The 21,882-nt window shown below is 40.7% G+C and overlaps 4 protein-coding genes across 7 annotated transcripts in view; 1 reads left to right on the forward strand and 3 right to left on the reverse strand.

Annotated features, from left to right (window-relative positions):
- The window catches only part of LOC105262844 (PAX-interacting protein 1), a 6,345-nt gene extending 1,781 nt beyond the window's left edge, over nt 1–4,564 (forward strand). Inside the window, exons 2-4 of the mRNA XM_011298658.1 lie at nt 1–3,285; nt 4,035–4,242; nt 4,333–4,564. The exon at nt 1–3,285 is cut by the window's left edge and continues 1,032 nt beyond it. Coding sequence (XP_011296960.1) covers nt 1–3,285; nt 4,035–4,242; nt 4,333–4,406 — 3,567 coding nt within the window. The 3' untranslated portion in view covers nt 4,407–4,564. The remainder of the gene's footprint in view (nt 3,286–4,034; nt 4,243–4,332) is intronic.
- An 833-nt stretch (nt 4,565–5,397) lies between these two features.
- Nucleotides 5,398–7,980, reverse strand: LOC105262940 (uncharacterized). Its single transcript, XM_011298846.1, has 2 exons — nt 7,771–7,980; nt 5,398–7,210 (listed from the first exon to the last, which is right to left on the reverse strand). Exons 1-2 carry the CDS (start codon nt 7,872–7,874, stop codon nt 5,398–5,400), a joined length of 1,917 nt encoding a protein of 638 aa, XP_011297148.1. The 5' UTR covers nt 7,875–7,980.
- A 315-nt stretch (nt 7,981–8,295) lies between these two features.
- On the reverse strand, nt 8,296–10,363 carry LOC105262941 (serine protease gd-like). Its single transcript, XM_011298848.1, has 5 exons — nt 10,144–10,363; nt 9,735–9,900; nt 9,248–9,655; nt 8,819–9,180; nt 8,296–8,574 (listed from the first exon to the last, which is right to left on the reverse strand). Exons 1-5 carry the CDS (start codon nt 10,342–10,344, stop codon nt 8,296–8,298), a joined length of 1,416 nt encoding a protein of 471 aa, XP_011297150.1. The 5' UTR covers nt 10,345–10,363.
- A 395-nt stretch (nt 10,364–10,758) lies between these two features.
- Nucleotides 10,759–21,882, reverse strand: part of Cngl (Cyclic nucleotide-gated ion channel-like) — a 51,170-nt gene continuing 40,046 nt past the window's right edge. For all 4 annotated transcript variants that reach the window (XM_011298660.1, XM_011298659.1, XM_011298661.1 and 1 more), the window contains 5 exons: nt 17,919–18,249; nt 15,225–15,448; nt 14,002–15,142; nt 13,222–13,698; nt 10,759–12,798 (listed from right to left, as the gene is read on the reverse strand). In XM_011298660.1, coding sequence (XP_011296962.1) covers nt 12,220–12,798; nt 13,222–13,698; nt 14,002–15,142; nt 15,225–15,448; nt 17,919–18,249 — 2,752 coding nt within the window. In that variant the 3' untranslated portion in view covers nt 10,759–12,219. The remainder of the gene's footprint in view (nt 12,799–13,221; nt 13,699–14,001; nt 15,143–15,224; nt 15,449–17,918; nt 18,250–21,882) is intronic.

The raw sequence follows: 21,882 nt of genomic DNA on the forward strand, positions 1-21,882 counted from the left end.
CAGCAGCAACAGCAGCAACAGCAGCAACAGCAGCAACAGCAGCAACAGCAGCAACAGCAGCAACAGCAGCAACAGCAGCAACAGCAGCAGCAACAGCAACAGCAACAACAACAACAGGAGCAAGTATCTCAGGGACAAAGCCACATATCACCGCAAATACAGCACATGTCAAATCAAATCCCTCAACAATCAATACCAATTCAACAAGTTCCCAATCAGATGGCTCAGCAAATGCAGATGCAAGTGAGTTTTCCCCAGCAGATGATGCCCCAGCAGTCACCTCAGATGACAAGCCCTTCTCCAACCCAGGGAATTACTCAGATGCAGCAACAGATGATGCCCCCTCAACAGAATCTTCAAGTACCTCATCAGAATCTAATCTCTCAACAGAAACCCCTCAGTCAGCATCAGATGCCTCAACAAGTGAATCAACAGCCTCAATTAAGTCCCCTACCTCAGTCACCACAAGTTAATCCGCAGGTGTTGAATCAGGGGCATCATGGGCAGCACATTCCGCAGCAACAGATGCCCCAACAACCACAGACTATGGTCTCTCAGTCCCAGGTGATGCCTCAGCAGTCTCAGATGATTCAACAGTCTCAGAATATACAACAACAACCCCAGATGGTTCAACAGCCTCAGCCGATGCCTCAGCAATCACCTCAGCCAATGCTCCAACAGAATCAAATTTCCCAGCAAATTTCACTACAGCAGCAACTGCCTAGTCCACAGACCCATCAGCAGCAACAACTAACTCCGGAACAACGACAGCAATTGATCCAACAACTGCCTAACCAACAGGGTCACCAGCAACAATTAACGCCTGAGCAACGCCAGCAATTGCTAGTTCTCCACCAGCAGCAAAAAATTCAACAAATATCACAACAACTCCAGCAATCAGCGCCCCAGCCCTCACAGCAGTTCATCATCAGAGACGGTCAACTCCAGCAACAGCCAACAAACCAAATAATAAATCAAAATCAATCGGGTTTTATAGTAAATCGAGAAGTCTGGCAGCAGCAGCAGTACCACTTGCAGCTCCAGCGACAACCGCAACAACAACAACTGGGACAACAGAGACCCGGGGGCCAGTGGACCCAACAGCCACCGCAACCTCCTCGTCAATTAATCCAACTGGACGCCCAAACCCATCAACAACTCCAGCAAATGGACCCTCAGCAGCGAGCTCAATTCATTCAGAAAATTCAAAAACAGAGAAATCTCTTCCTCCAAAGACAGATGCCGAATCGTACAGCCCAGGGGCCCCACGGAGGTGTGATCAGGGCATCAGCGGCCCCAGGTCAGCCCGGTCTACAGTGGGTCCAACAACGGCCTCAAATGATGGGTCCTGGAGTGACTTCAGTCGTTGGACAAAAGCCTATTCACCCGGGAGTTCAGCCGCCAGCATTGACGCCAATAAATTCGCCGAATCAAGTGATCGTCCCCTCGGGACAAGCCGTTCCAGTCCAGTCTTCTCAAAATCCAGGCCAACCCTTCCAACAGGGGCAATTAACCCCCCAGCAAATCGCTGAGCTGCATCTCCAAAAACAACACCACTTTGCGAGACTCCAACAATTTCAACATCCCCAGCAACAGCAGCAACAGCAACAACAACAGCAGCAACAACAACAAACACAACAGTCTCCTCAGCAATCTCAGCCCCAGGTGCAACCGCAATCTCAACCACCCCCTCAGCAATCTCCCCAACAACCACAACAAACGTCTCAGTCTGGAAGCCAACCACAACCTCAGCTTCAGCCCCAGTCTCAGCCTCAACCGCAGCAGTCGCCAGTTCAATCAGAACCACCATTAACCCCCCTCGCTGGAAATCCTCAGATGCCACCGGACCAACAGCTCGTGGTAAATCCCAAAACAAAAACAGCCCTTGCCAATATGTTAACTAATCGGCTACAGGGTGGAGCGGCTGAGGGAAGCGCTGCTGGTCAGCTAAGACTCATGACCGCTCAACATCGACCACCACCACCACCATCACAAGATCCAGCTCTTCTCGCTGCTTATCAGAGACGATCCCTCGGTAATATCACCAATGGCGCACCACCGGGTGGTATGAAAATGCAGTACGCACCAGCAATGGCCCAGCCCAAGGCACAATTCTACGGTCACAATCCGAATTTAAAACTACCACCTGATTTATTTCTACTCGGTTGCATATTTGTTATCGTTGAGTATGAGGCGCAGTACTCAACCGGTGAAATATCACATTGGAAACAAGTTATCGAGCGCCACGGGGGCGAGGTAGAGCCCCAGTATTGTGCACGAGCTACTCATGTCCTTGCAATTACGCAGAAGCATCCGATTGTGGTGCAGGCACTTAGAGAGGGGAAACGATGTGTCAGTGCACACTGGCTGTCGGATGTTGTGAACAAGCAGCAAGTTGTGCCTCCTTGGCATGCACTGCACTTTCCAATTCCCTACGGCTTGAACGAGCGACCGTGCTCCAAGCAGAATATTTCATTTTCCGGTTTCGAGGGTGAGGAGAGGGCTAAGATCAAGGGAATGCTGGATGTTCTCGGGATCAAGTACACAACGTACTTCTCACATCACAATACTTTGCTTATCTCTCGGAGACCGGATGGGCCAAAATACAAGAAAGCGAGGGAGTGGCAGATCAGCGTGGTTAATGCACAGTGGTTGACCGATTTGATTTGTGGTCAGGTTAGCGCTATTCATCAAATCGATGCACCCAAGTATCAGCAGTTCAATGCGAGCAATCCATTCAGGTTGGATTACTCACTCGTTCCTCATCTCATGGCAGCGTGGAAAATGCCCATTAATATTACTCAAGAGTCGTATGACAAGGTCAAACAAGTGGGACAAGGACCAAATGCCATGAGAAAACACAAAAAACCGCGGCTCGATGGACCTTTATTGAATAAGGATCCTCATCTGCTCGGGCTCGATGAACCTGTGATTATTTGTAATCCTGATCCGCCGACACCTGAGCGACAACCTAGGATTCTTTTTTCTGGAACCAATCCCGTTAAATATGCCAAGAGGATCAGGGAACTCGGGGGTGCACTCGCTGCAAGCTGGAGGGATGCCACTCATCTCGTTATGCCTGCACCCTTTCGAACTGTCAAATTACTCTGCTGTCTTTCCAGAGTAAAGTGCATTGTAAATATTCAGTGGTTGCTCGATTGCTTTGGAAAAAACACCTTCATCGACGAGAGCTCGTATATCCTGGGTGATGCCGAGTTCGAAAAGAGTTTTTATTGTAATATTGAGAAGGCGCTGGCCAGTCCCAATCGGGGGTCGGTACTTAAGGTAAATATTTAAGGATTTTCTTTTTATGGAATTGCGATATAAATTTTGAATGGCTAAGAGTGCATCAAAAGTTGAAGAAAGATCTTGGAATTTATAGCTGTTTATAATTCAGTAGTGAAGTGGTGAAATAGTTACGGTCGATTTAACTTTTTGTTGAGTTTTCGAAGAACATCTCTGAATCTCGGGTATTGCGAAATTTTCATATATATCTTACGTTTTATTTTTTTACAAAGAAGTTCTCGCAGAAAATTCTGATGTTTCTCTTTTGTGTGGAGAGCTGACAACTTTTATTTGATTATTTCTTCAGCTTTCAAGAGAGCTTACGAAATTAATAAACTAATGGGGAGGTAAAATGAAATTGAGGCTCTCAAGAACTTTACAGTTTGGCTCATATCACAGAATCTGAAGTGGAATATTATTACATTCAATTCATGACTATTTTTGATTTTAATTTTTCAACTGACGGAAGTTTCACATTTTATTAAAACGATTTATCACGTCACTGCTGCATTTATTGACCATCAAATGATTGAGTTAATTATTTATTGACACCAGAAATTACTTATAAAATCGAGGGAATTTGTTACTCGATGAAAGTCATATTTTTCAACATCTGTTACAATTATTTCTGACCGAAATCATTTTAACTGAAGCTTTTTATCAGCAATATTAATAAAAAAAAATAGTGTCAATGGAGGAAATGTATATGCGCCATTTGGAATTTATTTCTGGGTGGAATTCATTTTCAGGGATTGACATTTTACGTGACACCAAGTGTAGTGCCATCGCCCACAGCATTTTCGGAAATAATTGAGAGTGCAGGTGGTACTATGGAGAAATGCCGTCGTTCACTTGTGCAAATACAGGAAATGAATTCCGGTGGTAAATTGAACTACATCATCGTTACACAGGAGAACGATCTCCATTTGCTCGCTGATGTTCTACAAGCAAATATCAGTAAGTATTTTTCCATCTATTTTCATCTCTTCGAGTTTGTTCGTGAAATTGGATTGAATTCTCGTCATTAATGCAATTCTTTTATTGCAGACGTCTTCAGTGCAGAAGTGGTTTTGCGCTCTGTCGCCAGGCAGAACTTTCAAATCGATACCAATCAATTGTGAGTAGCTAATCAATCATTTGGCTACACGATTTTTCAATCTTTGTGAAACTGTTGAGAGAGAATGAGAAAAGATACAGATCTACTCTGATTTATTTTCACAAATTGTAAAAATTAGTTGCTTATGTAAGGGGACAATAAAGATACATACTTTTCTGGTAATATATTCTGTAGTTTACGACAGTATACATCAGACACGCGTCAAGTAAATTTTCGTTATCCAGAGGTAATAAATCCGTCAATATATCAGATCGTTACATCAAGTTTTCTACAGTCACATGCTGCCAACTCTCACAGCATCGAGCATTTTCAATTAATCCTAAGTGTTCTGAAGTCCTCCTATTAAGCAAATATGAACTCTGGAGGAGGAGTATTTACAAGTACTCGCGCGCAATGATAAACCCGACAAATTAATTTCGGTCGCTCGGAGTTTAGAAATCTATTAATCCATCGTTATTTTTTATTTTCATTTTCCCATCGATTGCTCCAACTAATCTCGTCGGTTTAATTACTCTGCCCCTCTCGACTTTCAAGTTGTTTGCACATTTCTAATTAACGCTGAGTGATGTCCTTGCCCGAGTCGAAATCATTCCGCTATTCCGTTTTTCACTTTCCGAATTTACCAGAAATAAATTGGTACGCGCTGATAAATACAAAGAGAATGTGAGAACAAAATAATCTTTATCCAAAAATGAAGTACCTTTAAGGACCGGTTGGATTATCTGGAAAAAATAATTTACTCCAAAATTGGGATTCCTAATTACTCTGGCAATTAATCGTTTTTTTTTTTCAATAATTGTTAGCTAGCATTCTAGCGGTTGTCAACGACTAGAACGCTAGCTAACAATTATCGGAAAAAACAATTAATTGGCGGAGTCATTAGGAATCCCGATTTTGGAGTAAATTATCTTTCCGAGATACTCCATCTGGCCCTTAAAAAAATTCACAAAAAGAACATTTTCGAATTGGCACCTGCAATTATAATTTCTTCAACTTTAATCATCCGAAGTCAATAAATTCAGGAATGCATCAAAATTATTTCCATAATTCCGTTCCGCAACTTCTCTAATTAATGAACCCACCTCCCCCCCCTGGGAACTTTCGTAAGCATGTCTAAACTTTTTTAATTGCCAGTGGTTAATGTCATTCCCATAACGATCGTTACCGTGATAAACCTCAATTTGTGAATCAAGCGCAGTGTAAATTGACAGTTTCAGGGGCTCTCTCGACGGTTTATCGACGATAATTTTGAGACTCAGCGGATTCTCTTTCCCTCGACCCTCGGGATTGTCATTTTCCCGGTCCCTTGTCGTGTCAATCTGTTTGAAACAGAGAGCCCGGGCTTTCCGAAGATTCTGCGGGTCCAGAAACGGAAACAGAAACTTATACCCACCTCCGAGAAACTGACCGGCAACAAATTCTGACGAAGGTCTGACAGGCTGTCGCATCGAGATAACATTCTGATGATCTCCAAAACCCAATGGTTTCGAATTCTCCCTATCATCCTCACCATTTCTCCTCAGTACGAAATACGTATTCATGTGTTTGGAATGCCCCAAGCGCTTTAAAATCCCATTATCATGTAAATTCTTCAGAATTCCATTTCCATCGCGTAAATATCGAAGATGTTCTACTGGTGGATTCAATAATCTCACCTGATTATCCATATTCCTCAGCAAATGCTGAGGAATATTCATTAATTCTTGCGACCTCTCCGAAATTTTTATCCCGTTACAAATTCTGGCGAATGGGCAAATGTATAAGACATAATTATGTGATTCATGCGATGGATCTCTCCGAGTGGCTGATTCTCCGGAGTTTGAGACATCCACAGTAGATTTATTGCGGTAATCTCTAAAGTTATTGTCTCCAAGATAATTCTCATGGTGATGACAGAGCAATCTGTGCATCTCTCGACTGCAGAGAATATCTCCATTAATTTTTTCCTTTATTGATTTATGACGTTCTCGAGTGAACGGCCTAGATCTAGTCGCAATCTCCTTCGACACTTCCTCATCCGCGTCTCGGGATTTATCTGTTGACAGGGATTCAATGGGCTTGAAGGGAAATCCAAATGAATCAGAGGAAATTGGAGAATTACAAGAATTCGAATTACGACAATCTTCATTAGAATTCCGTGAATCCGTCCTCAAAGTTTGCCCGCCTTCATTATTTAATGATTTATTTATATCTGTTTCCTCAGGAGATCTCAGTGTTCTATTTCGCGAATTTATTAAAATATCTTGAAAAAGTATTTCAAGAAGAATTGACGAAGTTTTCCCGGGGATTTCAGTCGTTGGATTAAAGCTTATCCTTTCTGTCGTTTCAGTTTCTTCGGTTGTTGCAGTTGTATTTGCATCTGTCGAGAATTCATTTCTTTTCAGACATAAGATATATCGATTACCCGTATCTAAGGCGAGATATGAGGTATAATCAAGGTAGACACTGCTCTTCAGGGTTTTCTTCCAATTCTGCACTTTCCTAGTCATCCCTTTGAGACGCGCTCGATAGAGGCAAATTACGTCCTCCCTGTCTGCGATAGTTTCGATTAATTCCTCTAATCCCTCAGGCTCAACCATCAATGATTCATTAGTTTTTCCACCCGTTTTCTGGTGCTCCAGGGCGAGAGAGATAATTCCCGCGGCTTTACCGACACCACCATTGGATCTCACTGAATTTATTATTATTCGCATTAATTCTCCAGTAGTTAGGGGTTCATCTTGATGCTGTGACACGCTTGCTAACCAAATACTACCCGCATCATCCTTTAGGAATTCCCCCACTGTCTGGAAGGCCCTCTTCACTTGTCTGTAATCATCCACATCAATGGCAATCAATTATTGAATTACAACTGTGGGATCGGTAAAGATTTTTTTTTAACGATCGTTATTTCTAGAAAATTGTGTTTGTTATTTCATCTTTTTCGTTTTATTTTAAAATCTATTTTACACTCCTTATTCACAAAAGAGTTTTTCCACTGTATTGTTATAGAAGTTGCAGAGGAAATGCGATATTAAGTGATTAAAATTGAAAAGATGCTGGAACTTGCGAGAAAACTCTGCCAACTTTATTCTCCTCGATAATCAGCATGAAATTGAGTACAATGGCAGTTATCGGACTTCTTTCGTGTGCCATGCAGCAGGAATAAAGCCTAATAAGTAAAATCTACAAAATCCCAGCTCTTTCTATCTTCTCTACGAACTCTGCGCTTTTTATCACTTTTTTTCCTTTTAAAGTATAAATCTCTTCAAGAATGAATTAGAATGGAAAATTTGACTTTGCGGAAATAGCAAGTGGTTCAATTGAGCGTTATTCTTCTTCTATGATTTATGGTGTAGTAATGCGTTTCATTGATTTAAAATTCTTACTCTCGTGGTGGTGCACTCACGTCTGCGACCTCGACTGACAGGATAAAAAATAGAGTTAGAACGAGGGGTAATAGAGTTGCGTGGAGTTGATACATGGTTGGCATCAACTTCTTTCCCGAGGGTATTACCCACTCATGAAACTCGGTTATTTGCCAAGGAGCACATGTCTGGCTTCAGTTTTATCATGAACGTATGTCTCAATATCGACGTACAGTTAATTATAATTCGATATCCCGAAGAGTGAAAGTTTTAATTAAAACCTTGACAGGGCAGCCGATTGCATTGACTGTGGTTTTATGGAGTGCGATAACAAATTGCTGGAGAATTTCCAACTGTCGGGTGGCTATTGTTGATACACGAGACCATTGTCGAGGGCTTAATTAATTGTTGAGAAATTATGGAGGAAAATGCAGTCATGGAAATGCAGTTGGGGTGAAAATTAATGGGGCCCTTTTGTTTTATCAATTCCCACTGATTTTCATTTTCCACCTTCTCCCCTGGCACAGTGATAATTCAACGGTGAATTTATAAAATTTGCTTGTGAATCCATTTTAAGAATTTAGCGACATCGGCGTAGACGACGTAGTACGATAAATCACAGGAGCTCAGGTTTTCATCTAGCAGCCAGAAAGATAGAATTCCGCGCAGGTAATATCTATCAGTGGTCTGATCATGAATCATTAAACCACTTCCACTGTCCCCGTTACACGGTCCACTGCCATCACGTCGACCGGCGCAGAAGGTTTTGTTAGAGGTGGACGACCCCGATCGAACGAATTTCAAATTACTCCGGAGACAATCCTCCTGTAATGAAGTCAACGAAAAATCGGTGATGGAATTGGACAGCGAGATGAGCTTATTTCGCTTGGAATTCACTTTTTCTTGCAGACCAATTCATTTATATTTTCAATCTACCTCGGATTCTATTTAATCAAGAGTTCACCATTTTGAGAATATCTGGAATCTTATCTTCAGTAAAGCTTGATAATTCTCAGATATTCCCAAACTATTCACCCACCACTAGAATATTCAACGTAATTAAATTTACTTGTGAAACAATGGGTACTTGCGCCTGTCTGGGACCTCCCAGATGCTGATCTCCATTCTCATCTATTCCCCATCCAACGACGTATCCCATTTTCCCCACAATCTGCTCCAATGCAGCAGCACCAGTCCACAGACACACAGGTTTGATACTCCAATTCATCTGAACCCTCTCCCTCAGGATCACAATCGCTAAATCAGCGTGGGCACTTCCTCTATTAGTGTATTCCGGATGAATTACAAATCCCAAAACTTCACGGTTTACAGCACGTGGTTCATGCCAGTCATTGAGTCTGTAGCGCCCCAGGGAGATTAATAATACATTCGCTGGGATTTCGATGCCATTTGATATCATACAGTGAGCTGCTGCGAAATACTCACTCGAATCAGACGATCTCGTCAAAACTTATCCATTTTAATGATTAACAATTACCTGTAAGTACGTGCTTAGCTGTTATTAAATTTCCAGAGCATTGGAACTGGAAGTTGTAACGGGCAATGAAGATAGCGACCAGCCAGGGCCACTGGCTGGCATATGTACCCCAGTTATTTGGCATCGAGTGATTAAGTCTATTTGATTTTCCACAGTTTTCATCCTGATAAAAATTCAATAGAGTCGAATCGAAGGGAGACTCTCCTGCGGGGGGCCTGGGGGTTGTTAATGAAAATGATGGGATGATTGGGTATTTTTCATCAGCAAGAGGTAAATTCTCAAATTCTTTCTGATTCAATGGATGAGGATTTGCATTATTATTCTGGTGTGGGGTATTCACTTCCGGAGTTACTCCTGCTGGATACAGAAAATGCTCTATGAATATATTTGTCACCACTGGACCTCTTGCTGAAAATAAATCCATTCGGGATTAGAAATTTATTGTTATTAATTCGTCTATTTTTATAGGACTCAGTAAGGGGAATACCTTGATGTCCTACGCAGTACTGATAGTTGTTGAATACTATTTCTGTGAGTACTGGCAAAGGTCGCTGGAGTGGAAAAAAAATATTGTAAACCAGTGGTTGTCCAGCTTCTATTGCCAGCACAGACTCCTGTCGGGATTTGGCTAATTCAATCTTTCCGACGTATTGCTGCAACGGAAAATAGAGTGATTACTATTAATCAATGAATTCATTAAATTTATTAATCCTGAATGGTGAAATATGAAGGCGTTACAGGCAATTGAAATTATCATATCCTCAAATAACAATATCAATCACCTGATTGTTCAGTTAAAAAATGAAGACAAATGACCTATTTAATTATAACCGATTCGTATGCTCGTTTGGGCTTAAACTTTCGTGAATGAGTACTTTCTGTCACAAATTCATTACCGTAGGTAGAACAGTAGCAATACTGAAGCTGACACGAAGCTGAATAGCCACATTCCTCGGTGGATGGGGAATTTCAATTCTTCCAAATACTTCTCTCGTTCTATTATCAACAGCATAACGAAAGAATCCAGGACAAGGAGACTGACACGTGTATCCCGCTAATGAATTTAAAATGACTACAGCAGAAACAATAACAAACATTTTAACTGGCGCACAAAAATAATTTCTAGCTCTAGAAAAAAAATAAATAAATAAACAGTCTTGATAGCAGAATAATGAATAACTGAGTGTCTAGATAATCTCGACGAGCTGGAGGGGAAAGAAAAATTGCTTGGCTCAGGCATTTGCATTATGGGATGTGTGGGCACACTCACTTGTACACAATTCACATTCGTGTACTGAATTTCACAAGAGAGTACTTGGTAAATCTGATTTTATAAATCTTACGTGAGATACGCCTCTTATCCCTCGTGTATACTCTTACTCCTTTCCTCCGTACTAAAAAAAATAAAGACCAGCAAAATCAAATGAAGTGAAATTTCCGGTATGAAGTATTGAATTAACTCTTGAAAATTTGAAAACAGTTCGCTTTATTGTATATTCTCTTCATCCGCAAATTACATACACATTTTCCACTTTCATAGACGGTTCCCTCAGAAATTTTCATCACCCCCTCATCAACTTTCATTCCCCTCAATTACACACGTGATGAGTCTCTCGAACCCCCATTTTTTCATAAATAAATTAATCGTACTCTAATATTTACAATGTTTCATCAATTGTTCTCATCAATGTTTAAATTCACACTTTTATTATTTACGCTCATCGGCAAGTTATTTCCATTCACACGCACTTATACGAGACATTCTCTTGTAAAGACTCTAGAAATATTGAGCTTGGTCTGGTCAGTATTCAATAAATATATTCATCAAGTGCATTTATATTTTTCTTCTTTATAATTGAAATAAATTATAGTTGCTCTTTGTGTTTGTCAAACAATTTCCCGGAATTTCCAACAATAATACTGCTACTCCACTTTCCACTTATCCCTTCAACGAAACTTTAAACGGAAGTAACTTGTCGAATTAACTCGTACCAATGAGTCTCTACCGCTTTTCAGATCTTATTTAATTACCTATGAACATACTTTACGAGACTTTGGTCGGAATGATCCCCTCCCACTCTGAAAACTCTCAACGAGTTCCTCATTACCTCAATATTGATTTCCAGATTGAATCACAAATAATTCAATACTCGAAAATACAAAAATCTTATCGTTCACCGGCTCTTCACTGCATCTAACTTCTCGAAATAATTGATTAACCATAAATTCGTGTTATCCACTCACACACAAATAATAGTATAATTAGCGTTTTCAGTGTTTTTTCATGTTCTAGATTCTCAGAGTGAATGAGTGAGTTGATTTTTCAATAATATTCCCTTGACAGCAGCTGAAATGATTGCAACATGAATGAAACAACTGAATTCCTCTATATTTGTCGTCCCACTATAAACAAAACGATTTGCACAGAAACCTCAATGTTTCAATTTTACCCCAAGTATACTGTTCGCTCAGGCACCTGTGAGTATTTACAGTCGACAATGACAACGATTATAACAACTCCACCCTGAGGAGGTCCCACCCGTTCACACATAATACTCTATGAAAATTCGCATTATCCCACATACCGTATGAAACGCAATTATCAATAATTGGATTATAAATAAAAAATACCTACAAATCTACCCTAAGTATCTCGAGATTGATTGATTAATCTATCCAGTCACGATTGTGCATTTAATTATCAATGATTTGACTTTGAAAAACGATATAAATTCATCAGATAAAAACAACAGAATAACATAACTAACAGAGATAATGAGACAGTGTTTGCAGGCATCTCACATCATTGTTTCATTGCAACCATTGAAACACGAGACACCGGGAAATGGACACTCGTCGTCATTGATACTTGTACTTCCACCGACACTCTTTCTTGGTGCTTTTCCAGCCCTTCGTCTCGAGTCCATTCCCCTTTTATAATAACACAGCAGTTGGAGAATTTCGTTAATGCGCTAGGAGCCAGGACTTGAGCCCTCGCTGTTACGTCGTCTGCTTTCTAATTCCTGAGCGAGCATTGTCACCTCCCAGGTGTTATGTCCAGGTGCATCATCAGCATAATCATCAGCACTTCTTCGCCTCCCTGGAACATCAACCTCCTCCTCTGATTTGCTATCATCGCTGTTGGATTCTAATTCGATAGCCACTTCGTCTTTCCAGATGTTTTGGGGAGAAATTGAACGGGGAAGATCTTGGAGCTGGAGGGTCTCCTCCTCGGAGTGTTCCTCCCATGATCGACGATGGCGAGAACTCTCCGTGACAGTGGAGGATCGCCTCAGTCTTGGCCTTGAACTACCCAGGACAGTGTCCACAGAGCTATCTCTCATGAATGGATGATCTTCACCATCCTCCACAGCGTCCTCCTCCATCGATACGTCTGGCTCTGTACTGTCCTCGCACGAATCATCCCCTGGCAACTCCCTCTGCTCCAATTCCTGAATTCTACTTTGCAGTTGGGATATTATCTCATCCCTCTTTCGTATCTCCAATTCGAGGGATGTGAATTGGTGCTCGAATTTCTTCTGGATGCCCTCCTGAAAAATACATTGATGAATGAGATGTTCTTTTCACGGGGCTTTGCCGAATATTCAAGTGGTTACGTATGAAGAAATTCAGGGAGGAAACTAGAGCTTGTAGAAAGTTTCATTCATTTTGCAGCAACGAAGGGCATTGAAATGGAATTCATCATGCGAAGTGAATGCGGAGAATTTTAATATATGTAATTACGCTCACCACGCGCCCGCTACAATCGTAAAGTGATTTTTTTTTCATAGCAAATTCGAATACGAGAGAAATTTATTATTTCTTTATTTTGCCGTAATTCACTTCCTCAAAAAAATTGGTCAAAAGAAATTAGTTAATCTCAATTAATTGCGCAATTAATTGTAAAAAATACTAATTGCCTGAATGAAATATCAGTGCAATCGCTTGAATATTCCTGATAATATTCATCGTACCAAACGTTTTTGTATGACTTCTCGAATGCCAGTCACCAAATCGCCAAGATACTCATCGTCACTGTTTCTCGTTACCATTTGCAGTATTCCCCCAGTGCCAAGAGGACGGAAACTAATTTTATTGGGCGGTGGCAGTGGGGTTTGTCCCTGTGATAACGACAACTTCTCCTCGACGCAGTGCTCCATTGTCAATTGCTCCGATGGAGGGCTCTGCAATGTATACTTATTGAAAGTAACACTTTTTGATAATTTAGAATGCCTTGCGGCGTAGCCCTCGATTGTTTGTGCCCTCATGAGTTTTCTCAACTCATCACTCACTACGTCTGGATCGGGTGTACTTGTGCCAGTCGATGCGTCTGTACTTCCAGCTCTACTTCCCAATGATAATTTCTTTAGGATGCTCTTCAGATTTCGTCTCTCCAGGGTCTCGTTCTCCGGTGAGAGGGGATCGGAGGGTGATTGCGAATTGGGGTGCTCCTGGTGAAGGAAAATCAATTTTAGTGTTTATATCTTCATTTATTCAAGTGGATGTTGACCCAGATTAATTTATACTCGACTGAATTTATTGCTATTTAATTCATTGTTGTTGAATTAATTTTTATTGGACTATCTATTATTCATACATTCCAATGTCAATTCGTTTGACCTGTTTTCTTGCATATTCGAGGAAGGATTCGAATAATGAATTTAAAAACGAGATTCGATTTATGAAAACAAAGGGAAAAAATTTCCACGACATTCCTCTCGTCTTGATTTACCAATTTGCTCAGTACACCTCACCTTATTGAACCTAGCTAATTTCCTGGCATACTCAATGGCACAGGCTTCAGAGTGACTCCTAGTGAGGCTGCCATTGAATCCCCCCTCATTATTTTCCCCGCAATCCAAACTGGAGCTCCTGACCGCCTTCTCCAGCTCGGCAAGTTTCTGCCTCTCATTAAGAATCTTGAGTTTCTTAACAAAAGGCAGCCCACAGTATTCAGGGGATAGATCATCAACAGACGCATACATTTTGGTCTGCTGTCGGATCTGCACGAGTGTCTGTCTGATCTGCATTCTCCTCTGTGGGCTAACCATCTGCGGTGAAGAGACAGCAGATTCCCTGGCCGTCAACGAGGCATTTTTCAGCATTACCCAGGGCTTTTTGGTGCTACCATAGTTACCATTCTCCATTGATACCGGCGAGCTTTTGGTGGTATCAACTGGTAACTTTGCAATCTGCGTACCCTCACCACTGGATTTTCTCGTTAGCAGTGGCTCTTTCGCTGGCGCTTCCTTATCGACCACCGGCTCCGACTCTGTCTTGTTTTTCAGGAGCAATATCCTCTGCAGTAGTGGAAGATTTGGATTAGCTGGATTGAGCTGATCTGCAGGGCTCTGCTGAACTGCTGATGGATGTGTCACATCATTTGGTGGTGCGTGTGTCTCCGTCAGGTGACGTTTCTCCTCGCGATCCTGTTTTTCCTTGAGAAGACGAAGACGCGCAAGAAGAGGAAGCCCAGCACCCAGTGGTGACACCGGTGGCTCCGATGCCGATGTCTCCTCTATTCTCTCATCATCAATCTTGTGCTGTCTACGGAGAGGTGGTACTTTTGGTGCAAGTGGCTGCAACTCCATTGATTCGTCTGGACGTGCCACCCGGCGACTCTTTCGGAGAACATTCTTCAGGCCTTTCACGTCACTCTTTAGCTTATCAACGATGCGTTTGCCGGTGCTATTATCCGATGAATCGTGACCTGGTGATGTTGGCACACCGTGACGGAAGGCACGGGCAACGCGTTGCGCTTCCATCAGGCGCTTTCTACCCAGGTTCTGGAGAATCTCCTGTGCCTCCGGGTAGTCCTTCATCGCAGCTAAAACGTCCTCTCGCGATAAGCTGAAGAGTTCCGAGTAGCCGACTGATCGAACATCAGCTGTCCGCCTGAAAACGGCATTGGTGAGTGAAACATAAAACTTTTTGAATTTTCCAACCCAAATGGAATGCAGAGGAGTGCAAAACTTACTTATTCAGTCCATCGAGATTGAGAATTCCAATTTCTCCGAAAAAGTCGCCAGCTTTCATGGTTGTCAATACCCGTCCAGTTTCACTTATCACCTCGAGTATTCCATCCGCAATGATAAACATCTCCCTAGCAACTTCACCCTTTCGGCATATCGAATCTCCGGGTGTGAATATGTAGGCTTTCATCTTGAGGACGAGATCGTGTAGAAACTCCGGTTGGCATTCCTTTTCATTAAAAAATTTAACGTTAATCAATTACCCATGTGAACACTTGCAAAATCATTCAGACGATCTCAAAAGAAATTCGTTAACTATCAACGAATCAGTTCATCCATTCGATCCCAGCCAAATCTATTTGTTAACAATAACTAATCAGTCCAATAGAACTACGAGTGCTGTAGATTCGCCAACTAAAATGCAAAAAAAAATTTGTTAAAGAATCACGAATACTCCCTAAAATTCCCATCACATTTTGTAGGGGATTATTTCTTCGAAATTCCCTTCACGTTCACCGTCTGAAATATGGGAGTAATTTAGGCTTTTAAAATCTTTTTTTTTCCAGTAGAAAATCGATTGCTGAAGAATTTCTCGTAATTTGTTTATTGAGAAATGGCTAAAGCACCTGAATTTCTGTCGACATAGAATCTTCGTAATTATCATCATTAAATAAATGAGAAACTTCTGAAAACTGAACTGAAAGTCGATGATCATTAATATCTCCGATAGATCAATGGCGAATCGCAATTAAGAGTTTACGGGTTAATTATCACAGTCGAGTAATAACAGTCTTAATTTAGCCGGGAACTCGTTCTGCGAAAAACTATTGTGTCAAGGAGTTGGATTCAGCAGATCGCAAATTCGTTGATAATATGCCGTGCGGGCTGACCCACATATTCAACGATATCAAGTGCATACGAGAGAAGGTTTTCAAGGATTTTACCACGAAACCCTATCAATCTGCCAAATCTGCTCGACAGGCACACATCTGTGTTAGGGAAACAAAAGAAATAATTATCAAGCGAAGGGCGATAATTTCCGGTTTGTCTGTTGATGCCGTGACAGAATTGGAGAACAGAAATTCAACAGTTGAAATGTGCGAATACTGGAAAACCGTTAGGTATTTTATCCAGAAAAATCCAGGAAGACGTTTTTACTAATTCTTCGACTAATTCCTCTTATTCCTACTCCCTACATTCATTCATTTCACTCATTACAGGAATTTAGAAATTTATGTTTTTCAGTTTTTTTTAATTATTACAATTTAATTTTTCTATTTTTTAAATTCAAAAGTAATGAAAATAATTGGGGCAAAAAAATCATTTTCGCTCGCTCACACTTATGCAATTATTATGAATTCGGATGTCGGAATAATTGCGACTTTTAATATTATTCGTGGATAAAAGGAGATTTTGTTCACGAAGAATATTAACAGGACAGATTAAATACTTTATCCACCTCGCGAATCAAATATGAATTAAATAAAAAGTTGGAGATGGTACAAGCGAAGGCACTGACGAATTAAATGAAAGCGAGAAGATACGGCTAGAGGATGAAAATAAGTTCCAGAAGAATTAATTTCATCCTAGAGAAAAAGCGGCTGAACTTCCGTAATCGTGTAGTTTTTGCAGAAAATTTAATTAAAATTATAATAAATAAATAGAATTTAATTTTGCAGAAAATCTAATTAAATTTAAAATGATTTCACACCTAATAACAAATCCTAATAAAAATTCCACCACAATTTAGCGAATACGAGAAATTTTCCTGTCGAAGAAAATATCTGGCTTTTTCCGGTGTAATTTCTCGGGTCCTTTAATTTTCATGAAGAAAAATCAGCGTGTGATTAAACAAAATTTGCAGTGCCAGTACTAGGATAATTTTTCTCTCCGCGGTTGAAAATATTTTTGCGGAATATATCGCTCAACATTGCAATATCTTCCATGATTGTAGCAAGATAAATGAATGAGGTAAAGTTGACAATATTTTTCATCGGTACACGGACCGCTAGTTGAGAAAAAAAAAAATGCTAGAATATTTTTAATACCAAACTTACAAAATCTGATCATGAAAAGTGTCGATAAATATAATTTTCATGTTGGCTCTTCCGGCATCAGCGCGTATTACCGCAGTAGCCTGGAGGAGAAATAAAATGCGAGGGTTCCATGAAGAAGAGAATAAAGAAAAAAGAGATGAGGATGGGGAAAATAGAAGATATCGAGGCGTTTCCTGCGGCGTGACCCGCATCCCTGGTGTTAAAAGTGCGAGACCGAGGGAGATAGAAAAATGGACATCTATATTCTACCAACGAGATATGATAAAAAAAAAAAGGCGTATAGTAAAACCGTATACTGGGTGACGACAAAATCGCGAGAATCTCGCGAGGTCAGTATCGATTCACTTCCGCCCTCTTTTCAACGTCCCAAAGATGGAACCCCTATTTTCGGATTTTTATCTGGTATGTATTTTTGGAATTGGCGTTACCCCTAGGATGTGGTATCGAATCCTTCGCGCATTTGAATCTCCATTTTATTGTGAGCCGCTGGTTTACTGGATTAAATTGTCGAATAATCTTTTCCGTAAATGATGAATGATTGATTGGGAATCAATTGATGAATGATTGATTGTATCTTACAATGATTGCGGAATAATTAAGGAATAATAGAGAAATAAATAATTAAACAGAATAACATCTCACCTGGAATATGGTGACCTTCTTGAGAACTGACAGATTGACGTGTAGCGCAAGCTCGGTCTTCAGCTTGTCCGGCAGTAGACCTAGGGCGGTATTAATATCCCCACCGCCCTGGATCCTTCCTCTGGACCAGCTGTAGTCATACCACCTGAGCACACGTCTCTTCATGCCACCTGGCACCTTATGATGTCTCATGTAAGTCTTAGCTCCATCAAGCAGCCTCTCAAATTCAAGTCTATTGGCATTGCGATTGGTGATGACATTGCCAACTTGTCCAACGATCGTGGCAAATATGAAGACCCCGATGAGATAGCTGACTATTGTGAATACGTATCTGGTTGTTGGATTTTTCGTATCAGCAGGAACAGAGAAAAAAACAAAAACAAAAAACAGAGAAGATCAGTCGCGATGGTATCGTTGGCCGAGTATGGAACGAGCAGTCCCGCCGGAGCCTTCCTCCTCTTTCATTTATATATTTTTTTTTCATCATTCAATATGACCAATTCGTTTGTTCTACTCGTTTCATTGACTGTTATTTTTCGTTAAAAATACATTCCAACCTCAGTACTATGAATTCAATCGCCTAGTATCCATGGTCTAATCAACACTGGAATAAATACCTCAATGTCTACAGTAGCTCAGTAATTTTAAAATGATCGATAAATCGAATGACAAAGCTATTCAACTTGTCAACCCTGAAACCCCATCAAGTCCCCCTCTTCTCGATTGATAAAGACATAATAATCTAAGAAATTATACCATTGTCCCTTTACATCATTCTCGAGCGGCAACTTCAACTAGATTGAATTTAACTTGTTGAAACAATGAATTTAATTACGCAAACTTTCAGACGTTACACTGTAACTCACAATCAGCCTTTTTGCTCCCATTGTTCCTGCTTCCTGCCTGAATTAATTCTCAGGGACCTAGAGATAGTGTGTATACTCCTCCCTCCTCACAAAATCATGAGTATGTTCTCTTCAGCTATTGGTAAGATACTCTAACCCGTAAATCTTGTTCTATTCGAGGGCGAATGAAACATTCCGGTATTGTGTATTTGTTTGCCAAGACATACACTAGTATCCCCCCATTCTCATCTCACCCCCCCAGTCCTCTCCCCCAGTCGACAATGCATTTTCGTGTATTATGGAAGCCAAAGATGTGATGTCGTTTCATCCCCCAGCTCTCTGCGTTGTTCTCCCCAGGAGTAAAAAAAAATCTTTTCTTCTCCCATGCATTTGACTCAGCTTTTATTTCCACCGGTGTAAAATATTTTCTGACTTTTTTCCTTCCTGGAAAATCCACCCGGGAGAACAAAAAATGAAAGAGAAAAAAAAAGAGAAGAAAGGACTGGGCATTTCTCCTTTTTTCTCCCCCTCTGAATCTTGCCCCGTCCTCTTCCTATCTCTTCTGCCGTAGATTCACTTTTTACTCAAACGACAGTTTATCTTCTCAATTCCCCTCAGTCCCCCAACCAATTTCTTTTCCCAGATATTTTTTAATCAGGTTAATTTCTTCCAGGATTCATTTCGCTGTGGTAACCCAACGTCAACCGAATGGCTTCTCGAATCTCATTTTATGTTCACGGTGAGGCAATTTTTATCTTCTTCGAGTCCGCTAATCTCCATGAAGAACCTTGTTATCACAGCTGATGCTTGGCGGCATATTCATACCGTTGGAATGACGTTTTTCTTCACACGCTTTTCCCCCCCAGGAGTTTCTATTTTCATCAACGAAACACAGACAATCTCGCATCAACACCTAGGATTACCGTACGCCCCAGAAAATGTGCAAATGCCCACACACTGAATAAATTAATTAGGCACTTGGATGAGGGTACGTCGATGGAATCCCGTGGGACGGTTTAATTACGGTATCACGGCCCAGGGTGATAATCTCCATTGCATCCGATCGGTTGGACGTTTATGGGAGATACCCCAGTGGCATCATTTCTGCTCGTATCAACGATCCAGTTCTATCAGACCTTATACCCTCCATCCGGCTCAACGAAATCGCAATTAGACCTGCAGACGGTGTTTATTTGCAATTCAAAGTATCAGCCCACCCTCGGTGCCTTGGGCATATTTTTCTTTTATCACTTTCTCTCTCCGTCGTTTCGGCTGGAGTTGAATTTCACTGCATTGCAGTGTGTTCCCTGATTCTCTTAACCAGCACCAGAACCGGGAAATGACCTGACCTCTTTTTTTCATCTCCTGGGGTATGGGGCTTTGGACAGCCATCGATTCCCTTCCACTTGTCATCGGGGTGACAATGCTGTACCTGGATAAAGAGGGATTGATTGATCGTCAACGATATCTACGATTTTTTTTTACTCCTCGAGATAATGGAGAGCTGCACCATTGCAAGCCTTTTTCATACTTTTTTTTTAATACTAGCGTAAATGGCGCGCTCCGCGCGCCTAATCTCACACGTGTGGGGTGTTATCCAAATTTATCATAATTTTGTTTTTTCTTCAATTAAATTCAATTCATAAATCGAGGAGGTATTCACAGAAATGAGAAAATTCGAAATTTTTGAAAAAGTATCAGGGGAACATGAAAATCAAGGAGGTATTCACTGAAATTGAAAAATTCGAAATTTTCAAAAAAATATCAGAGGAGCATAAAAATCGAGGAGGTATTCTCTGAAATTTTAAAATTCGAAACTTTTGGAGAAGTATCAGGGGAGCATAAAAATTGAGGAGGTATTCTCTGAAATTTTTAAATTCGAAATTTTTGGAGAAGTATCAGGAGAGCATGAAAATCGAGGAGGTATTCACTGAAATTTGAAAATTCGAAATTTTTAGAAAAGTATCAGGGGAGCATGAAAGTGGAGGAGGTATTCACTGAAATGCCAAAATTCGAAATTTTTTGAAAAGTATCAGGAGAGCATGAAAATCGAGGAGGTATTCACTGAAATCTGAAAATTCGAAATTTTTTGAAAAGTATCAGGAGAGCATGAAACCCGAGGAAGTATTCACTGAAATGCCAAAATTCGAAATTTTTGGAAAAGTATCAGCGGAGCATGAAAACCGAGGAGGTATCCACTGAAATGTTTGCCCTACTCAAAACTCCCGCGTTTTCCCGAAAATTTTCACAATCAAAGATATCCATCTAGCCATAATGAAAAAAATTCTGTTTCCATCTCTCAATTAAATTCAATATTTTTTTGGACTAATATCGATATAAATACAATATTTTTTTCTTACGCAAATCATTATTTTATTAAACTGGTATATTATATTATATTATATGTAAAAAAAAAAATTTCTTTTCTCTCGTATACCCTTTCGGGTTTTTACGGTTAGTTGGTTCCCTTCCCACCCCCCCAACCCCCTGTACCGCATTTGCTTGAAGGGAGGGAAAAACCTCATCTGAGGGAAAAAACCTGCCCAGGTACAGTCGTCCTTTTGACAGGACTACCGCTCGGCAGTGGAACCGTGAGATCAGAGCGCTATAAATTTTTGACCGCCGGTGCCCGGGATCGAACCCGGATCTCTGGCATGCTAGTCTAGCACTCTAACCGCACGGCCACTACCGTCGGTTATTATATGTATATATAGCTTAGCTATGTACCGAAAAAATGTTCGTCCATGGACGATTTGGTGGGAGAATCTTTCCCCCGGATCCCTCCCGGAAAAAAGGATTTCGCACCAGGTGCTCAAGAGCCTTCCGGTCACTGGGGAAGGTGTAATCGAATTTAATTGATGATGGAGATTAATGGTAGCGAAAGAAATAGGGGAATTTTTTATGGCTATTTGAATTCCTGTGTAATTCTTAAGTTAGATTTATGACGGAAAGAAATTCAAACTTCATTAACCAAAATGAAGTGAAAATAGCAAAAAAAATAAAACTGTCAGCTAGAGATTTTTATGTGGAAGAGAATTTGAGCTTTTCAGTTTTTCAGGGATTGGATAAAGAGGACATAGTAATAAACTTGAAAAAACTTGAGGACGGCACTTGAAATT

This window comes from Fopius arisanus, unplaced genomic scaffold, assembly GCF_000806365.1.
Source record: "Fopius arisanus strain USDA-PBARC FA_bdor unplaced genomic scaffold, ASM80636v1 scaffold00011, whole genome shotgun sequence".
Taxonomy (NCBI): domain Eukaryota; kingdom Metazoa; phylum Arthropoda; class Insecta; order Hymenoptera; family Braconidae; genus Fopius; species Fopius arisanus.

Excerpts from the sequence above, each read along its gene's own strand:
- LOC105262940 (XM_011298846.1), bottom strand. The coding sequence starts at position 7,874 with ATGCCAACCATGTATCAACTCCACGCAACTCTATTACCCCTCGTTCTA. Across the intron at positions 7,211-7,770 it reads GTGAGTGCACCACCACGAGA|ACAAGTGAAGAGGGCCTTCC; the intron begins GTAAGAATTTTA and ends GGATGATTACAG.
- LOC105262941 (XM_011298848.1), bottom strand. The coding sequence starts at position 10,344 with ATGTTTGTTATTGTTTCTGCTGTAGTCATTTTAAATTCATTAGCGGGA. Across the intron at positions 9,901-10,143 it reads TTGCTACTGTTCTACCTACG|CAATACGTCGGAAAGATTGA; the intron begins GTAATGAATTTG and ends TTTCCGTTGCAG. Across the intron at positions 9,656-9,734 it reads GTACTGCGTAGGACATCAAG|CAAGAGGTCCAGTGGTGACA; the intron begins GTATTCCCCTTA and ends ATTTATTTTCAG.